General features: G+C 36.6%; 1 protein-coding gene across 1 annotated transcript in view; it reads left to right on the top strand.

The window, feature by feature from the left end:
* Nucleotides 1-20226, top strand: part of PPA2 (inorganic pyrophosphatase 2) — an 85864-nt gene extending 65638 nt beyond the window's left edge. The window contains exons 9-11 of the mRNA XM_007465889.1: nt 6007-6076; nt 18923-18959; nt 20015-20226. Of these exons, the coding sequence (XP_007465951.1) occupies nt 6007-6076; nt 18923-18959; nt 20015-20043 (136 nt within the window). The 3' untranslated portion in view covers nt 20044-20226. The remainder of the gene's footprint in view (nt 1-6006; nt 6077-18922; nt 18960-20014) is intronic.
* The last annotated feature ends 1744 nt before the right edge of the window (nt 20227-21970 follow it).

Here is a 21970-nt window from a genome sequence, read left to right as displayed (position 1 = left end):
AACTCATTTTTGTCCATATTTTCTTTATTTTTTGTCACTACTTGATTTGTAAAATATATTTATATTAATAAAATTTTTCTTTCCTTTGTCTTTACCTAATGAATTGCTTCTCTCTCTCAGTTCCTTACAGTGTACCCTGTTACTGATTACCAAACCATCCCCCCTTCCTTTTTAACCTGTTCTCCCCACGCAAATCAGTTTAGGTCCGAACTGAAGACATTATCACAGCAGTTCTCTCAAACAATGTATAGTACAGCACAGTTACCCAGGGAAACTATTAGAAAATTCAAGTGTGTTGTCCTTTTCTTTAAACCTGGCGAATTAGGATCTCTGAGAAGTAGGGTCTAAGCATCTGTATGTTTTAAAAGCTCCCTGGCTTCTGATGAGCTTCTCTGCTTAGAACCATTAAATCCAAACTTCTCTTAGAAGAACAAACAGGGCCTTCCAGGATTTGGCACTTGGTACCCGTCCAGCCTCATTTTCCGTCACTTCTTGCCTCTTTTTTCATATTCCAACAACTTAGAACCACTTGTCACTCCTCACAGACACCATGTTCTTATTGACCTCTGGGCCATACTCACTTTGTTTCCCTTTGCCATGATTTTCTTCTCACTTCTTGAAATGGCTGACTTACTTATCTTTTAAGACTTGGTTTTGACTTTGCTTTCTCTAGGAAACTTTCCCTCATCCTAGCCTTGTGCTTGCTAAGGTGCCATTACACTCTATTCCTTGCCCCCCCTGTGTAGTCCTATCACTGCATTTATTAATTAACTGCTTGTTTTATGAGTTTGTCTTCTCCTCTAGAGTATAAGTTCCTCAAAAGTAGATGAATAGGGCTTCCCTGGTGGCGCAGTGGTTGAGAGTCCGCCTGCCGATGCAGGGGACACGGGTCCGTGCCCTGGTCCGGGAAGAACCCACATGCCGCGGAGTGGCTGGGCCCGTGAGCCATGGCTGCTGAGCCTGCGCGTCCGGAGCCTGTGGCCCCAGGCTTCTCATTGCAATGCCTTCTCTTGTTGCGGAGCACGGGCTCTAGGCGCATGGGTTTCAGTAGTTGTGGCACACGGGCTCGGTAGTTGTGGTGCACAGGCTTAGTTGCTCCGCAGTACGTGGGATCTTCCTGGACCAGGGCTCGAACCCATGTCCCCTTCATTGGCAGGCGGATTCTTAACCCCTACTGTGCCACCAGGCAAGTCCCTAGATGTTGTTTTTTAAATCCAGTAGTGACTCTACTGTTTCCAGGAGCCCTGCATTTATTAAATTATTTAATTGATAATCCTCTTTATCACAATAAGTTTTGTCATTGTTATTTTTATTCCTTTTCCCCACTGCTTAATGTTTACTCTGGAAGCTACGTATTTTTTTTTAGCAGGGATAATTTTGTTCTTTCTGTTTTTACCAAAAACAACTTTAAATTCTTTGTAGGAGAAATACAGTTTTTTGCCATTTGGGTTTACTCTTCAACTCCTCTCACCCTTTCTTCATCTTGGTTTATGTATCTACCTTATTTTTAAGAAATCAGAACTGCACTGTTCATTTCACCCATTAATTTTATTTCACTCATCATTATTCTGATCCATTCATCTTACAAATTTTTCAAGTTTTGACTGATTCTCAACTTCCTTCTAATTATAAAGCTGCTTTAATTTCTTTACTCATAAATTGTTTTTACCTTGCAACTACTCTCCTGTTTGACATATTCTTTACGGTACTGTCTGAATTATCTTTGAAAAATACAGATGTGATTGTCATTTTTATGCTTAAAATCTTCTTGTGACTCCCTTCAATTAATAGGATCTAATCCAGCTCTTCTATATATTAAACAGTGTGTCTAAACCGACTTTTCCAGCCTCCTGTTCATCTCCTCCTGTTTCATTGTCTTTCCTCCATGAATGCCTGCTCATTCTTCAGGAAGCAGTTTAGATGTCACCTCTGCAAAGTGTTTTCATTTCTTTTGGGCAAAATTAACCATACCCTCACCTGTGCTCTCATATCACTGCTATTTCACACCTCTAGGTAGAACTTGCAGTGTTTTATTACTTTTTTTATGTTCTAAATTGAGTTTGTACTTTAGCCCTAGTGACAGGACTTGGCATATAGTAGGTAGTTTAAACATGCTTACTAAATGAAAAAAATTATATAAATATATATGAAGTTTTTCAAAATATGTATATATTTCAAATATATATATTTTTTTCATATATATATTCTTCCAAATTGTTTATGTTTTGAAGTTGTTTCTTTTACCTTTCTAGAGGAAGGTGTATCTGATCCATATATGGATAGCTCCAGTTCTTTTAGCTTTGTATAGATTTACTTCAATGTCAGTTTTCTTCGACAAACTCTGGAGGTTATGGACCCAAATCATCATTCTTATCTCTCTAAATTTTCTCTCTCCTTTTTTTTGAGTACTTTGCTTTAGAATGAAAAGCCTTGAGCCATCTGAATCTTGAGCACTGTCTTTGAGGATTCTCATGAGTGTGGGCCTTTGTCTGATTTGAAATTGTCTTGAAGAAAATAATCTTCTCTTTACTAAAATTTCATATTGCTGGCACTGTAAATTTCATCTTTTAGGTATCTGTTTATTATTTGCAGGTAATTTTCTATTTCTGTTTCTTTTTTTTTTTTTTTTTTTTTTTGCGGTACACAGGCCTCTCACTGTTGTGGCCTCTCCCGTTGCGGAGCACAGGCTCCGGACGCGCAGGCTCAGTGGCCATGGCTCACGGGCCCAGCCGCTCCACGGCATGTGGGATCTTCCCTGACCGGGGCACGAACCTGCATCCCCTGCATGGGCAGGCAGACTCTCAGCCACTGCGCCACCAGGGTAGCCCCTGTTTCTTTTTATTTAATCACTTATTTTGCTCTTTACATAGCTATTAATATATCTTTATTATTTGTAAATGAAATTCGGTTTGTTGTGCATAGCAATTATGGTATTGTTGATCTTTTGTTCTAATGTCATATCTGCTTATTTTGATCAGCAAGATTGTAGGGTACACAGTGTTTATAAATTTAGAACAAAATATTTAATATCTTTTTATAAAAAGGAAAGCAGCACATTCTTCCCAGTCAGTATTTTTAATCTCATTTATAGTAGAGGCACCATCATCTTTAAGTGGTTATACTGCTTCTCCTTTTGTATGCTATAGTCATAGTTTGAAAGCTAGAAAGAACCCTAAATATTACAATGTTCATGGGGGCTCCATGGTTCAACATTGTATCCCCAGCATCTAGAAATGTCCCTAACACATGGCATAAGAATAATTTTTTGAATCAATAAATAATATGAGTCAGTGTTAACTATTTTTGTATAAGGGACAATTCAGATAAAATTAAAATGTTTCTTGATAACATGCCTTTTATTACACATTCAAAGTAAAAATCACTTCCTTAAATCCTGAGGAAAGTATATTGCAACCCAGATTGCATTCTTTATTAACTAAAAGAATATTAGTGAGGAGGATGGCACTGTTTATAGAAATAAAATGCTATAAAAAAAGGAGGGGGCTATTGGAGAAATAGTAACAAGGGGTTTTGTAATCTCTCCTCTTTTATGTTTTATATATCATTCAAGAATCTCCTAAGTCCATTTGTATATACCTTTCATTTAATTCTTGAAACAGCCATACTAATAATTTGTCCAAGGTGAAAAATGGTAGAGCTTGTTGGCTTCCTAGATTCTAGCTGGTTACTTGTCAAGATATTTTATTGGGGATATTTTAAAAGTTACTCAGTTTTTTTAAATTCACAGAATATTTTAAAAGTTACTCAATTTTTGAAATTTACAGTGCTGGCTTTAATATTTTCTTTCTTTTCTAATATTTCTGTTGATGGTTTTGCTTTGTTGTAGAAATAGAGGATTACTTTAGAGATAGTTTATTAGATTTAACAGGTAAAAATAGAGAACACCCCCTTAAATCTAAATTTCAGATTTTAATGTAAATGTCTCGTGGGACGTACTTATACTAAAAAAGTTGCTTGGGACATACTTATACTAAAAAATAATTTGCTGTTTATCTGAAGTTCAAATTTAACTGGGTGTTCTATGTTTTATCTGACAACCCTATTTACAGGATTCCCTGTTCTCTCATCACCATTTTCCTAGAATTCCCAAGGAATGTTTCACTTTGGTGTAGTTTTAATGTTAAAAACATTGTGTGTAGCAGGGGCCCCCAACCCCCAGGCCACGGACCAGCACCTGTCCGTGGCCAGTTAGGAACTGGGCCGCACAGCAGGAGGTGAGCGGTGGGCGAGTGAGCGAAGCTTCATCTGTATTTACAGCCGCTCCCCATCGCTCGCATTACTGTCTGAGCTCCGCCTCCTGTCAGCATTATGGTGAGTTGTATAATTATTTCATTATATATTACAAAGTAATAATAATAGAAATAAAGTGCACAATAAATGTAATGTGCTTGAATCATCCCCAAACCATCCACCCCTACACCCCAACTCCAGTCCATGGAAAGATTGTCTTCCACAAAACTGGTCCCTGGTGCCAAACAAGGTTGGGGACCGCTGGTGTATAGCACATTTAGTATTGTACACCATGTTTTCTTCAGAAGAGTAGCACTTAAGACTTTTCAGTATCTGTTTTTTTGCCTTGTTCCTTTTAAATTTAGTTTTGACTTTCTTTAAAGAAACATCTAACTTATAAAGCCTTACCTTTTTCAGTTTTTAGCTTACTTAAACGTGGGCTATGAAGAAGAGAGTACAACATAGTTTAGTCTTAAAGATGATAATGCCACCTTTCATCAAACATCATCACTTATGCCAAGAATGAAAACAAATTCCACATTTTGAGTCTGGATAGAGAGCAAAATGACCACTTTCATAATTGCTATGTACCCAGTGTCTGATTACGGGCAGATGTAGCTGAAAAGATAAATAAATAACTAGACAGATCTTTTTATCATATATATCCCAGCATTTTTCACAAAGCCATTGCCAAAATAAATTTGATAATGTACATCCCTTAGATCCACTTGGAGAGCACACATGCGTGTGTGTGGGTGTGTGTGTGCATGTGTGTGTTTCATCTATTGATTATCTCCTTTAGGGATCTGCTAATCAATTATTTCTTCAATTCTGAAAAATTAATTTGGTTTTAATGCCCTTCTCTACTACCTTTTTCTATATCCATTTTAATCTGATTTCTTTGATGAAATTTTTAAAAATCAGACTTAATACATTTGAGGGGAATGATACATTTGCTTTCATCTAGGAGGTAAGAAATACGTGGTGGGCAGCGTGTTTGTGGAGATAGCATGCTAGTCCCCACTGTGTGGGAAGACTTTGGACTTTATAGAGCCTTTACTCTATAAAGGTCATGGGAGGAGCTGCTATCTATGCCTTGCTAAACTTCCTTACTTGTACAAAAGCTGAGTTTTCATGTTCCTGTGGTTTCCTCTCTCCACTGTTAGCTTAGTGTTCCATACCTGTCTGAGAAAGAGATTCTATAGCATCTTTCAGCAGCCAATTACAGTGTTTATCGCCTCACTTAGAGGAAAATTCTTCCTCGTGGTCGTCGTTCTATGGGTCAAATTTGTTTTTTTTCTTTTCTTCAGTAAAGGTGAAGAGTAGTGGAATATCCTTTTATGTACCAGGAGATTATTTAAATTTGTATACTATCATTTGATTTTTTTTTTTTTAATTCTGGAGGGTGCAGTGCTATGGAGCACTTTATATTTATAACTTTGCCTGAAAGAATGTACAAGACCCCAGTTGTCCTAATTTATATTCATCCAGGTCCTTTTTCAGGGTATCTTGATCACATTTCTGCAGTGCTCTAGCATTCTGCATTAGAAGGTCTCTTGTCTCCTTTTGAGTGAGTGAGTGAGAGACAGAGAGAGAGAGTGTGTGTATGTGTTATTATCCACTGAGATCCAAAGACTCAGTAACTGTTGGCTGGGATCATACACTCAAATGTAAAGTATTTGAGAGCTGGTTTTCTTTTTGGTAATTGCTCCTTTTTTATCCTGTTTAATAATAATATTCTCTTTTCCTCTCCAGCACAAATGTGCAGGTATGTGATAGCCCTTTCCATTGCTCTCAGGAGGAAGCAAGATCATTAGTTGAATCGGTAAGGAACAAATGTCCAAGGCATCCTTTATTCTTATAAATGTCATGGGGAAGTCTAGCAGAAATTCTGAAAAATCTAGCAGTGAAATGTATCAAGACTTTTGGGGAGCATAAAGTTTAAAAATAACATTAAAATTATTTTTTCATGCAGGGAATTTAGATTAAAAACCTTAAAACCTTTTAGTTGTATTTCTATTTTCTAAATTACATTAAACCCTTAACTTGATTTCATGTGATACTATTTTTAACCAGTTTATTGTTGTGTGAATGCATTTGCTCTCCTCTATACTGACCTGTTCCCATGAGTTATCCACAATCCAGTGTCTAAATTGTGACTGGCTGCTGGCACAAGTGCATTTCGGCTCAAAAAAAAAGAAATAAATATATCTCTTTTCCTTTTTTTATTTTCCATTTAGTTTGGTTACCTCACAAGCTTTCCTTCTCTTAACTAAGAAGATATCCTCAGATTTTTACATGTCTTAGTGATAATACTGCCTGGAGGCAACTGAATTTATTAGCAAAGTAATGCTTGATTTGGAAACCACTAAATAAGAAAATTCAAATTCAGATAATCAAGTAATGTTGCTGTGTAAAGTGTGTTCAGGAGTGATCTTAGGCTAGAAATCCCATTTATAAATTGAGGGTTTGGGGTTTTTTTTTCTCTTAATTATCGGATAGAAACTAGTGAATTTAGATCTTTACTTAAGGAACAACAAAAATGTTTGCTCACAATGGCTGCTTTGAATTCTTTTTCCATTAATTAATCAGTTATTTAATTATTGCCTGCTACGTGTGGTTAGAATCTAGGTGCTGGGGATGCAGTATTAAAAGACACAAAAACCTCTTTCCTCATATAGCTAACATTTTACTTGGGGTGATGGATAATAAATAAATACACAAGTGAAATATATAGTGTTTGTGAATGCGATAAATGCTATGATGAAAAATGAATGAGGGAAGAGGGGATAAAGTGCCAGGAGTGGGGTGGGTGTTGTAGTGATTGAAAAGTAGTAGGGAACAGCCCCACTGAGGGGAGAACGGACCTGAGTCAAGATTTGTAGAAGGTAAGGGACTGAGCCGAGTGACTTATCTAAAGGAAGAGAATTCCATGCTGCAGTCCAAAGGCCATGAGGCAAGTGGGTACCTGACATGTGCAAGAAATAACCGAGGAGCCACAGTGGCTGGTGGAGTAGAAGGAGTCTAAGGGAGAAAGGAGATGAGATCAGAAATGCATGGATCTGCTGGTGAAAATGGAGGCAAATTATTATGAAAGACACTGTAAAGTACCGTTAGAGACTATTTTAAGAATTTCATTTCTCATTCTGAATAAGAAGAAACCATTGAGGGAGTGATATGATCTGACTTAGATTTTAACGAGATCATTCTGGCTGCGTTGGTGAGAATGGGCTAGGGAAGCAAGGGAAGATGCAGGGGAGCCATGACAGTAATGCAGGCTACAATATCGGTGTATTTTCTTCAAGTTTTCAGTTTTATATCTGTGTCATTACATTCTGAACTTAGTTCTCATCAATATTTATTATTAATTCTTTAAGAAAAAAATTAAGGAAAACAAATTAAAAACTTTATTCACGTAGTCTCCCACTAATCTCAGATGAAGACTTTCATTTATTTTAGTTTGGGTTTTATAAATGATAGATATAATAGATACTTGTCTTAAAATTAGCTGTAAGAATAAAGTTGCAATCTTCCATCTTTTTTAAAAAGTTTTTTCCTAGCATATTAGTAGGAAAAGTCCTCTTGGAAAAAAATAATAATTGGAGAACATGGATATGATCTGGATAGTTTGATTTGGGAAACAAGATTAGAATTCAGAAACATTAACATCCAGCTTTAATTACATGGTTTGGTAGCTTTGTTGTGTTTCATAATAATGAAGAAGGTGCTATACTGATTTTTTACTGAGGAAACTATGGTAGAAAATCAAAATGCAGAGAAAGCAGTCCCTCGTCATCAGCTCTAGTGGAACGTACTGTATATGGGATTTCACCATTAAAAATTTGTAAATCAAAGAGGCTGCTCTATTAGCGGCCTCATTAGTGATTCAGAAGCTCAGATTAGGTAACAATTTCTCCTGAAAATTTTATCAACTTGTAATAATGAAATTCTTTGTAGTCAGAGCATTTTGACTTGGCATTGTATCTCTTCACAACCACATTGAGATGTTTGAATCAGCATTACTTAGGTATATATTCCCAGATCTTTCTATTTTGCTATATATTGAATGTTGCACTGACTTCAAAGTACTGTCAGCTTTTGTTTGTCCTTTCCTTGTTCAGAATAACTTAATACATTAAAGTCATCTATCAAACTTGATCATATTCAGACCACATCAATCCTGGGCCTGTATGGAAACAAATTATAACCCCAAGGTTTATTAGTGGACTTAGAATAAGTGAACTCATTCTAACAAGTTAATCAACTTAGGTAATATTATCTTAAGACAGATGTGTAGATGTTAAATGAGTCTGGGGACTTCCCTTGTTGTCCAGTGGTTAAGACTTTGCCTTCCAGTGCAGTGGGTGTGGGTTCGATCCCTGATCGGGGAGCTAAGATCCCACATGCCTCGTGGCCAAAAAACCCAAAAAAGTAAATAAAACAGAAGCAATATTGTAACAAATTCAATAAAGACTTTAAAAATGGTCCACATCAAAAAAAATCTTTAAAAAATAGATAAATAAATGAGCCCGAAGTTATGCTTAAAACAGGGCCAGATAGTAACACAAGTTTTCACTTTCTAGATGTATATTCACAGAATATTCAGAATGATCGTTAATTAGGTGAGATTTTAGGATCAAGTAATTGGTTTTGGTGAACATATACTTCTAAAGTATACAAAGAAAAGAAGTGGGCTAAACTCTTGAGGGATTAGGAGAACTGTTGCAGGAAGCATATTCTGGTGAACATATATTGATTAAAATACAATTAAGTGTAGTAGCATTGAGGCCTCCCCCCAAAATCATTAAGTAGTCACCCAACAATATGTACAGATCAACTAAATTAGGAAAAATAGTGTCACCATAACCAAGAAAAATAAAATAAAAGCCAACACCCTGATGACTATTATTTGGATGCATTTTAGAAACAAAAGAGAAAATATCTACAGAAGTAATTTATCAGACGTAGGTTAGAGATCTTAAGAAGGATAGCTGATCTGAGGAGGATAAGGAGAACTGAAATGGTCAGAAAGGTTATTGGATTTTGTTTATAAATACAGATGTTTGAATTATATACAACCATGAAAGGCATGGCTGTGTCAAAAACAAGGTTTGCCACTTAGATCTGAGCACACTAGGGATCCACAGAGGCAGTTGGTTACTCTGGGCGTCCGGGCTACAGTGTGTGGCCACCAGCAACGGGAGTAACTCTCAGTGGTAGTGCAACCACAGGACCACCCAATTACATTTTTTTGGCTACTGCGTCTTTTTTATAGCCAAAAAGGTAGGACTCTTTCCCAGTTTTTGAAGACTGTATGACCAGAAGTTGGAGCTTTATTTCAGGGAACAAGATTCAGAGCCTTTATAGGGAACAAGGAATGTATGTTTGTGTATGTGTGTGCACACATGAGTGTGCATGTGTGCATACACATGTAGTTTTCCTTTCAGATCTAATATCAGTTGATACTTAATGACAATTGATTCTGGGATTTAAGATGCTAGTTTTAGGATCCTTTACTGTATATAAAGTGTTATTTGGAAAATATATTGAGAAGATGGGAGCAAAATTTACAAGCTTTATCAACATATATAATTAGAGAATACATTGTTTTTTCTAGTACATGTGGACACTTCCAAAAATTGAGTCTATGTTAGGCCACAAAGAGTTGGAAAAAAAAATACCAGAGTTGAGGTAATGCAGACCACTTTCTTTGTCAACAGTATAACAAAGTTGCTAATCAGTTATAAAAATATTAAAAGAAAAAAAACCCAAATCTGTGTTGTTTGGAAACTAAAAATACTTCTCAAGTCATGCCTCAAAAAAATGAATTATGAAAAATTATAAAATATTTAAAATTGAATGACAACTAAATCACTCTATGTCAAAACTTGCATGATGCAGCAAAAATAATTTTTGAGAGAAATTAACTGTACAGCAGAAATGAAGAAAGAAAATTGAGATGCTGAGCATTCAACTCAACAAGCACTCTTGTTTTTTTCTATCTTTTTACATTATAAGAGAGAAAATTATAAAGAGTAGAGCAAATATTTAATGAAATGGAAAACGAGGAGATAATGAAAAGGATCAATTAAAATAAAAGCTGGGTTTTCTTCTTTTAAGGCTAATAATATAGACAGACTTATTACAGGAAATACAGTGAAATAGAGAAGCCATAAATAAAAATATCAAAAATTAAAATTAAGACATTATTACAGACACAGGAGATATATAAGTAATCAGAAAGGAATACTCGGGGCTTCCCTGGTAGTCCAGTGGTTAAGACTCCATGCTTCCACTACAGGGGGGACAGGGGGCATGGGTTCAATCCCTTTTCAGGAACTAAGGTCCCACGTGCCACGTGGTGTGGCCAAAAAAGAAAGAAAGAAAGGAACATTCTAAATGGCTTTTGGCAATACCTTTCTAAACATAGATGAATTGACAATTTTTTTAAAATGTAAATTACAATGTCAAATCAAGAATAAACAGAAAACCCAAATAGACTTATCAACAGTTTAAAGGAATACTTAATTATGAAAATGACAATTTCTCCCATATTAATTAATGAAGTCAATCTATTTTTAATCAGAATTTCAATAGGGTTTTCACTGAATTTGGTAAGATAATCCTAAAATGTATATGGAATATTAAAGGGCCAGGAATAACCTAGAAAAGACTGACAAATTTAAAGTTTTTTTTTCAAGCTATAAACAATTAAAGATACCACAAAGTAAGTCAAAAGATAAGCCATTGATTGGGAGAAGATACTTGCATATAAGTGACAAAAGGATTAACAACTTATTCAAATCAACAAGAAAAAAATAACCAGTAGGAAAAAAAATGGGCAAAAGTATGAATGGGCAACTCACAAGAGAGAATATTTAAATTGCCAGTAAACATGTGAAAATCTGCTGTATTTCCCCAGTGATCAATGAAATCAAATTAAGACATAGTGCAATTTCATAGTTATCAGATAGGCAAACGTTTACAAGTGTTTTTAAGCAAGTGGAGAAGGGAGACCACTTGTACTTGTTGATATGCTTTATAGGAGTATAAATTAGTACAGCTACCTCAGAGAGCAATTACGTGATTTCTAGTATAGTTGAAGATGCTTATAACCCACTACTCTGAAGTTACCTTTCTAGATGTACATTCTACAGAGACACTAATACGTACGTTTTTATGATCAGACATGGGAAAGTTGGAAACTGGACAAATGTCTATCAGTAGAAAACTGGGTAAATAAACTGTAGTATATTTGTACAGTGGAATACGATACCACAGGTAAAATATGTGAATTAGAACTATATGACTCTACATGGATAAAACCTGAAAGTACAGTATTGGGTGAAAAAAGCATTTGCAGCAGGATATAGTATGCATTGTTGAAGTAAATTTTAAAACACCCAAAGCAGCGCCATATATTTTTAATGAATACAAACAGATACACTGCTCACATTTTAGAAACATAAATAAGAACAATAAACACCAGTTTCAGCATAGTGGTTAGGAGAAGTTACTTCTGAGAGGGAATAAAAATAAATAAGGTCTTTATTTTTGATGAGTTGGGAGAAAAAGAGACTTCACTTGTAACTTTTCTGAAATAACAATGTTAACTCTAAAAAAATCTAGAGAGTAGATATTTGTTATAATGGTCTCTTCATTTTCTCTGTGTTTGAAGTATTGATATTTCATAATTAAGAGAATTTGTATGCCCAGAAAAACAACACAGAAAATTAATGAAACCAAAAATTGACCCTTTGAGACCAGCAAAACTGATAAACCCTTTAGCCAGAATGTTCAGGAAAGAAAAGAGAGAAGACAAATCTTTAATGTCAGGAATGAGACAAGTGGCATCACTACTGATTTGGGAGCTATTAGGAGAATAGAGAATAGAGAAATATTGTGAAAAAACTGTATACCAGTTAATTTCCCAAGTTGGATGAAATGGGCAGATTCCTTGAAATACATAAACTACCAAAACTCACTGAAGAAGAAATAGGCATAAACAACTTAAATTTGCACTTAAAAACCTTTCTGTAAATACAACTCTACAACTCTAGACCTCGTATCCCACTGCTTTTATTAAGCATTGTACTGAAGCTTCTAGCCAGTGCAGGAAGGCATTAAAAAGAAGGAAAAGGCATCCAGGTTATAAAGGAAGATGGCATGAATGTCTATATTAAATATTCCATAAAATCTAAAGATACTAGAATAAGTGATTTTAGCAAGGTTGCAAGATACAAGCTCAATATACAATTAGCAATTGTGTTTTTATATATTAGGAACAAAAATGAAAAATAAATACATTATTTATAATGGCTTCAAAAATATGAAACACTTAGGAATAAATCTGGAAAAATATGTGAAGAACCTGTACCCTGAAATTGTAAAACATTGCCCATAGATATCAGAGAACTAAATAAATGGGAAGATGTATCGTGTTCGTGGGTTGGAAGACTCAATATTGTTATGATGTCAGTTCTCAAATTGATCTATAGATTTAATGCAGTATCAATCAGATTGTAATACACTTTTTTGTAGAAATTAACAAACTCATGTATGTGAATACTAAGGACCTAGATTAGACTCAACAACTGTGTAAAGAACAAAGTTGGAATACCAACTCTTGCTGATTTCCAGACGTTTTATACAGCTACAGTAATCAAAATAGTATAGTAATGGTATAAAGCTAGAGAAAGATCAGTTAAAACAAATCCAGAAATAGACCTACATATATGTGGACAACTGATTTTCAAAGTAATAAGTTTTCAACAAATAGCGCCTGAACAGTTGGTTATTCCGTACGGGGGCAGTTAACATCAGTATATACTGTGGCCACCTCTTTCATCCCTAAACTTTACCAGCAATCTCATAAACGCATGTTGGCGTTTACATAACCAGCGAAGGACTTTAGGTGAATCCATCATCAAAAGTGTCTGATGTGAGTCTGAGGCATTGTTATCGCTTAAAAGCAATAGCACTTAAAAAAATTCACACCGAAGCCATATTAACATTATTTTAGAGGCCCACAACAAAGATAATCAATAAAGCAACTAGTTTAGAAGTGCACACTTTGGGGTTCCGTGCTCTAATGGGAAACTACCAACTAATGAATATTTTTAAATAGTTTCAAATATGAAAAGTAATGACTGGAAGAATAATGTTACAGCTCATTATAGTTGTTGGATAGGACTTTTAACAGCATGCTTCTCACCTCTCTGCTTAAAGCTATTGATGACATCAAGAATAGTTGCCTTGCACATCTCAGAACAAGATGACAATCCTTGGCTTCTGGTTTTTTAAATCAAGCCAACTCAAAACTAAGTTCTGAAATCACTTTGTCTGGGATGCCGTCTTATTACCAGGGTTGCTTGGACCTCTTGGACCGCCTAGGCAAGAGACCCTTCCCTCTGTGGGCACTCACTTTACATCTCCATCAAAGAGGACTGTGTTTCCCTTTAGAGTGGACCCTTTCCGTGGATGTGATTTTTCTAATGAGGTCATGCTACAATATTTATGCCATACAGATTTGTTTTATTTGTGACTCTGAAAATGAACATCTTTGTGGCAGTTTACTATTAAAAAATTTAAATAATGTATTTTCTTGGTAAATCAGGATCTGATTCTAGTATATCTCCCTCTTCCTTTCCCTTTCTTTCCTTTTAAAAGCTTCACTGCATTACCACTCAAAGATGAACAAAGGAGATGAAAGTAAAATAATTTTTTTCAGCTACTAGCCAATTGTATACATTCTTGAAAGGAAGAGGAAGTAGATTAAACTAACATAAACCTAAAATACTCTTACAGGGACTTCCCTGGTGGTCCAGTGGTTAAGACTTCACACTCCCAGAGCAGGGGGCTGGGGTTCAGTCCCTGGTCGGGGAACTAGATCCCGCGTGCCGCAACGAAGACCCGGTGCAGCCAAATAAATAAACAAAAAAATGTTAAAAAAAAAAATACTCTTAAATTTTGTTTATGGATAACTAAGAATTGGTCACGTTTTGTTGATTTCTAAAGCAGAAATCAGAAAAGAAATGTGAAAATAAAATGAATACAGATGAGGGAGATTAAGAGGTACAAACTTCGTTACAAAATAGATGAATCATGGGAATGAAGTGTACAGCAAGGGGAATGTAGTCAATAATACTGTAAAATCTTTGTATGGTGACAGATGGTAACTAGATTAATCATGGTGATTATTTTGTAATGCATAGAAATACCGAATCACTATATTGTGCACCAGGAACTAACCCAGTGTGGTAGGTCATTTATACTGCAACAAACAAACACACTCAGAAAAAGAGATCAGATTTGCTGTTACCAGAGCGGTGGGTGGGGGGAGGAAGAATTGAATGAAGGCAGTCAAAAGGTGCAAACTCCCAGTCATAAGATAAGTAACTACTAGAGATACACGGTAGAGTAGGATAAATAGCATTCATGCCACTGTATGTTACACGTGAGAGTTGTTAAGAGAGTAAAGCCTGAGTGCTCATCACAAGGAAAAATGGGTTTTCTGTTTCTTTAATTTTGTGTCTATATGAGATGATGGCTGTTCACTAAACATATTGAGGTCGTCATTTCATGATGTAAGTTAAATCATTATGCTGTACACCTTAAACTTATACAGTGCTGTATGTCAATTATATCTCAGTAAAACTGGAAGAAGAAAAAAAAATGAATATAGAGTAACTACCTTATGAACCATGGAAACGTAATGTAGGGAGAGAATACCCAAGGTAATGTAATTCAACTAAAACCCTACTGCATCTGAATGAAAAATCAGGAACTTGTTTCTCTTTAATTTTGAATCCTTATAATAAAGTAAAAGAACATCAATCTTCATATCATGTAGTAAAGCAAGATTTTATGTTGGTTGAGTGTGTCATGTTTGTTAATTAATTTGAACAAATGTAACCTGCAGGTGAAAATGCTTATAGGGACCTGGTGGGGTTATCTGAAGGAGTACAAAACAGTTGTTTAATAGTTCATATTGATTTAAAATACAGTTTATACATGAGTAGGGACAGAAAAGAGTAAGCCTTCTTTGGTTGATAAAAGAGGGAGACTTTGGTAATAAGAACACTAAATTTGTTTGAAAGAAATTAAAGATATGAATATTCATGAGAAGTATTTTTGGAGTGGGAGAGGAAAGGAGATAGCATTTTTAGAATGAGAGTATAAAGTAATACAATTTCCTGGAGAATTTATCTTAGATGAGTAGAGGGTGCCCACATTCATCCCCTACTGAGAAATTAGGAGAAGTAAGTAACTGAAAATCCTTCTGTTTCTTACAAGGAAAATGTAATGATGGTGACTTCTGAGAGTGAGGGTTGGGATTAGGTCACTTTAAAATGCTGCTCTGTGCATTTCTTTGTTCTTCCATTTTCTGTAAGCAAGTGTAATGTCTAAGAATCAGGAAGTCATTGACAGTAGGTGAAGAGTTAAATAGCTGATGTGTATCATGAACCCATTGTTGTTTTCAAATTTAAATGTTGGTCTCGTTTGACATATGTTAATATGGAAAAGTGTAAAAAACAAAAAAAAAACTTCCAGACTTTCATAGTTATTTTATCTCTGTTAGATTTACCTGTGATGTTTGTTTTCTTTTATGTGAGGCTTTGTAGAGTCTGAATATATTCTACCAACCAAGAAATATATTTTAGGAATAAAGAAATAAAGCATTCTGGGAATTATTTTTAAAATAAAATGTAATGATAAATGTTTTAGCTAGAGTAGTTTGTCCACTTCTTTTCTGTAATGCTTTTTAGGTTAATGAGAAGCTGCTCGATTATTCTATTTCATATATCATACATTTTCTTCCCCTGAAATGTTTGACGGCTCCAGCAAGAAGCAGCTGCTAATTTTAAGCAGGAAATCTAAACAGCTACCTTTCCAACAAACTCTGTAATAGGCGTCCCGCACAATTTAAAGAGCATAAGAATTTCAAAGAATAAGCAAGTTATTCTGTTTTATAGTCTATTTAGAAAAACAGAGCCATCAAATCCCAAAGGCCTAATCTCAGTTTTTATGTTGTAGTGTTACGTTCACACCCAGAATTATTTAAGTTCTGCCATCCTCAAAACCAACCATGGTTAAGCATTTTCTCTGTGCTAGGAAGCTGAATAGAATTTTCTTTCGGTTTTTATTTTTTTTGGAAGTACTTGGAAAAATCTCAAGGATGTTTTACATAAAATTTGTACAGAGGTCTTCTTTATTTACATTGTTATATCATCATTTTGTATGATAGAAAATAAAACAAAGCATATTTGATTAACCTTTTTCTCAAAGAGTAGAAGGAAAACTAACTTTAACCCATTTATGATTCAGGGGAATGTAATAGCCAGCGTTTTTTCAGAGAAACAATCAATAGGAGATACATATGAAGAGATTGTTAAGGCTTGGTGATTCCAAAATCTGCAGAAGGGGATGGCCGGCTGCAGACCCAGGAAAGCCAGGGATTCAGATGAAGTCCAAAGGCAGTCTGCTGGAGAATTCCCTCATGCTTGGGGAGGCTGGTCTTTTTGTTCTGTTCAGGCCTTCAGCTGATTGATTGGGGCCCACTCACATTATGGAGGGCAATCTACTTTACCCAGAGGTCATCAGTTTAAAAGTTAATCTCAGCCAAAACCAACCTCCAAGTTGGCACATTAACTATCATAGAGAATCTAGCCACGGCAATCACAGAAGAAAAAGAAATAAAAGGAATCCAAACTGGGAAAGAAGAAGTAAAATTGTCACCGTTTGCAGATGACATGATAAGCCAGGGATTCAGATGAAGTCCAAAGGCAGTCTGCTGGAGAATTCCCTCATGCTTGGGGAGGCTGGTCTTTTTGTTCTGTTCAGGCCTTCAGCTGATTGATTGGGGCCCACTCACATTATGGAGGGCAATCTACTTTACCCAGAGGTCATCAGTTTAAAAGTTAATCTCAGCCAAAACCAACCTCCAAGTTGGCACATTAACTATCATAGAGAATCTTTTAATATTGCTGAAATTTATATTTTCCTGCTGATTTGTTCTTCAGGACTGTCCTTAGACCTAAGGAGGGCCCTGCTTTGGGTCCTTCCTTTTAGAGGGTCCTGCTTTGGCCCTCATCCAATCACGTACCTCCTCACAGGGCAAGACCGAGGGACCAAAGTTGTGCATTCACCAGGAGCCCAAGCCCCCATTCTAGACCACCTTTTAGTTACTCAAGTCCCTGGAATTCCTTACCCAGATAGCTGCAAGCCTGTTTCCAGGGCCTACACGGGCATCTCCCCACAAGTGTACGCTCGTGACTGTGTGGACTCTGCTCACCATTACTTCTACAGTGGCCTGTGGGTGACTGTTAGGAGGCAGGGGATGCCTAGATGTGTGAGCTACCCTTGTGCAGGGGAGGCCCTCAACACAGAATGGAGCCTGGGGTAGCAGAAGCAGGGTGGGATGCAGGCCATGTGCCTCTTTTCCTTACTCTGCCATGTTCAGGCAGTCTCTAAGGTGTGCAGAATGCTAAACCAGAGCTTCCAAGTCAGTGCAAAGGTATATTTTTCAAGATGGTAGGATGCAACAGTTTTTATAGTCACTTGGTTAGCTTGATTTATAACCTTTAAATACTCAGGTGTATGATATATGGGTCTCCATTTGTACATTTGCCCCAGACCTCAAATATCAGAGGCAGATCTTTCCCACTAAGGCTGAGCAAATTCAGAGAATTAGAAGCTGATTATTAAATTTGAAATCTGAAAAGTGTGTTATAAAATCAGGGTGGTGGGGCTTCCCTGGTGGCGCAGTGGTTGAGAGTCCGCCTGCTGATGCAGGGGACATGGGTTCGTGCCCCGGTCCGGGAGGATCCCACATGCCGCGGAGCGGCTGTGCCCGTGAGCCATGGCCGCTGAGCCTGCGCTTCCGGAGCCTGTGCTCCGCAACGGGAGAAGCCACGACAGTGAGAGGCCCGCATACTGCAAAAAAATAAATAAATTAATTAATTAAATAAAATAAAATCAGGGTGGTGGTTGTACCTCAGGGAGAAGAGGTTATGATTGGGGAAGTGCCTGGCATGTTCCATCTCTCGACTTGGGTGTTGGTTACATAGATGCTTATTCTGGTTATTCTTGGGCTTTGTGCATTCTTCTCTGTGGAGAATGGATCTCTCTTTAAATTTTTTTTTTAAACCTTTAAAAATGTATTATTCTTAATTAGGAAAAAATCTTATATCTCAGAAAAGCTTTTCAATCTTGTCTACCACAGGTTATGTCTGTTCTAGGAATCTTGGCTCAGTCATCAAAATAGAAAAATTAATTTAAACACTTTAGAAGACAGCTAAATACATTATATAATGTCTCTGTGTGTGTGTACCTACGTACACGTGTGTGCATGTATCTATGAATATGTGGTTTGGATTTTTGTTCTCAAGGCCTCAGCCAAAGAAGCAAGTGAAAGAAAACCCCTCTCCTCTTTTCACATTCTCAGTAGTTCCCATGGGTTAATGACAGGAAATTTTTTCAAGAATGCTTTTTTTTCTTATTTGACTCTTAAGTCTGTGGTTTGTTTATCTGAAAGAACAGGCAATAACAATAAAAGGCAAAGAGGAGTATTCATTTTGTTCTATAATTTCATGTTAAAAGAAGACCATTCTGGATATAGTTTCCGCATCTAAATGTTCGTTATAACAGAGACTCTATTCTTATCTTTCAGGTGTCATTTTCACTGAATAAAGAAAGTAATGAAGAAGGTATGGTATATGCTGGTTCTTGAGGAGCTAGATATGTAAATGTATTCATTTACAGTAGTGGAGACCCCCCCCCAAAATACAATAAATTTAAAAATTATATAAAGTAAAGTACTTTTTTAGTCATTATAATTTTCAGATGAAATCAATTATTTCCTAATTTCAGAAAATAAGGAACACGTTTATTACTTTTAGGCTAGAAAGTGGTTTGATTGTGCAGTGACGGTTGAAGTACTGAGGTTCCAGCTAATAGTTCTGATAAATTTTAAGCCTCCAAATGCCTGCACTTAGGAGACTTTATTTATTACCTATCATCATTTTAATGAATCACTCATTTTAACTAAAGATCTTAAAATCAAAATTTATCGTAGGATTAAAAATAGCATTTCTTTTTAAAATTACCATTATTTGAAGCTGTTTTGAGAAACTAGTAAAAATGTTCTGGAGTAAAAATTTCAAAATACAAGCATGTGCACGTATCATTTGCCTTTTAAAATATTGCGAGGCTTTTTTGCCTTTTTGTTTTAATATGAAACTTTAGAAGAATATTCAATTAGCAAGTTTGGAGGAAAAATGAGAACTGTTTACTATGAATCGAGTTGTAAGATGTTTAGAAAGGAGCAAATGTATAGACATGATTTCGTGGGAAAGCAAACTATATTCCTTATATGGGAAACTAACAGATTGTTTCTTTGCAATACTATCCCATTTTGGGTATTTGACAGACAGTCAGATTTTACAGTACAGGGTTTTCCTAGACCTTTCATGCCGTAGCTAGGACACTAGCTTCAGTACTATTCAATAAAGACTAAAGTGACCCAGTAAGATGTAGGAAATAAAGTGGGAAGGCTCTAGAATATAAGGCCTTAGCCAAATGGATGAGAGTTTAAAGGTGAGTGGCTTGAAATACAGAAATGTGTCATACTAAGTTCTGATTGTTTATATCTGCCTAAATCTTTCCGAAAGGTCTAAATTAAATTTGTCTTATCCTCCTTTCCTCCCCCCGCTCCCTCTCCACCCCTTCCCTAACACCCTGCTTCCCCCATTTTTAAACACAGATCAAGTATGGCACTTCCTGGGCAAGTGAGGAGAACATTTGAAGTTCTGCCATCAGGATTCCAGTCTCTAAAATCTCCAAGACTCCATCTCCCCGAAGTGCTAGAAACAAGCAGATCTATGAGAATTTGCTAACTTCCTTTTCAGACTTCTTTTTTTTTTTCTCAAACTTTTTGAGATATGCAAAGTGTAAATAAACATTGAAATTTTTGAATTAGTCTCCTTTGGATATTTATTGATGTGAAAAGATGTTGTTGAATTTCATAGCAAAAATTTAGAAGCATTGAGTTTCACCAGTTCCAATTTACATGCCTGAAGGAACCCAATGATTTTATTAACTTTTTTTTTTTTTTTTTTTTTTTTTTTTTTTTTTTTTTTTTTTTTTTTTTTTGCTGTACGCGGGCCTCTCACTGTTGTGGCCTCTCCCGTTGCGGAGCACAGGCTCTGGACGCGCAGGTTCAGCGGCCATGGCTCACGGGCCCAGCCGCTCTGCGGCACGTGGGATCTTCCCGGACCGGGGCGTGAACCCGTGGCCCCTGCATTGGCAGGCGGACTCTCAACCACTGCGCCACCAGGGAAGCCCTATTAACTTTTATATCTGTGAGTTAATATAAAAATGATAAATTTAGTAAGTTAATAAGATTTTTATAGGTATTATTGCTCTCATTTTTATACCATATTATGTTTTTTGAGTCCATTGCTGGTGGAGGCTTCATTTAGCCAACCTTTGTCCTCTTAATAGTCCTGTGTAAATGTGTTTACATTTATTCAGGCTCTTTCCTACCATTTATTTTGTAGGTCCTAAACTCCATTTGATTCTCATCAGGTCCTCTTAGTTTTACTTCGCATCTCTATGGTGATCACTCCCAAGTCTACATAAGAAGCCCAGGTCTCTCTCCTGGGGTCTGTCTAGCGGACCTCTCTTTAAATGCCTTGGATTCCTCTTGTCCAGAACTGAACTCATTATCTTCCCTTTTTCTTGAACAGCGGAATTAACATTCTCTTAGTTCCCCTGTCAGACCCTTGAAACCATATTGAATCTCCCTTCTCCTCTCTTTACTCATGAAGGTCATCTAAATGTTTCTTTGCCCCCTCCATTCCTTTGCACACTTACTCTGCAGGTTTTCCCCCCTTATTTCTCCCAGACTCTTGTAACAGCCTCCTAGCTCTTCTCCATGCCTCCAGATCCATCCCTCTGCCTCGTTCCCTTTGCTCCAGCCCAATTTCATGCCCTCTTGCCTCCTAACCAAGTTGATATCCTACCTCTGGCTTTCCTTCCTGCACATCATCTTCCACATTTCCAAATAGTTACGTTCCTAAAGCATGGATAGTGCCTTGTTAGATTTTTCTCAAAATGCCTTCAATGGCTTTTCATATTCTTGAGAACAGAAATCGGGAATGCCATCTTTCAGCCATATCATGTTACCCCTTCTCCAAGCACATCCTGTGTTTTTCACATTCCCAGTACTGTGCTTCTGTGGCCAGTTCTGTTCGTATTTTTTTCTCCCCTTTTCTTTCTATTATCATTATGAACACATGGCTTTTACATAATATGTTTTGTGGTTCACAAAGCACTGCTATAATAGCGTTTCTTGAGCGTCTATTGCATGTTGGGCAGTGTTTTAGACGTCGTGCACGCATATACCCTATAAGGTATATGCCATGTTGAGGCTCCGAGAAGTTTAATAACTTGCCAGAGGTCACAGAGATAGTAAGTTTCAGAGCCAGAATTAGGACTCATGACTACATGGCTCTAAATGCTATGGTTTTTTTCACCCTGCTATGCATGCTGCTTCCCTCCTACAGCCACCTTGTGATGTGGGCAAAGCTCAGAGCATGCCTATTTTACAGATGAGGAAACAGACACAGAGTTTGTCATTAGCCCAAGTGAAATAGTAATGTTCACTTGAGATGTCTTTGGGAATGTGTGAACCTCTTTGAGGGACATGAAAGAATGT

Source organism: Lipotes vexillifer, unplaced genomic scaffold (genome assembly GCF_000442215.2).
Source record: "Lipotes vexillifer unplaced genomic scaffold, Lipotes_vexillifer_v1.1 scaffold1393, whole genome shotgun sequence".
NCBI lineage: Eukaryota > Metazoa > Chordata > Mammalia > Artiodactyla > Lipotidae > Lipotes > Lipotes vexillifer.
Note: the sequence above shows the minus strand (reverse complement) of the source record. Positions and strands in the feature narration are given on the sequence as shown.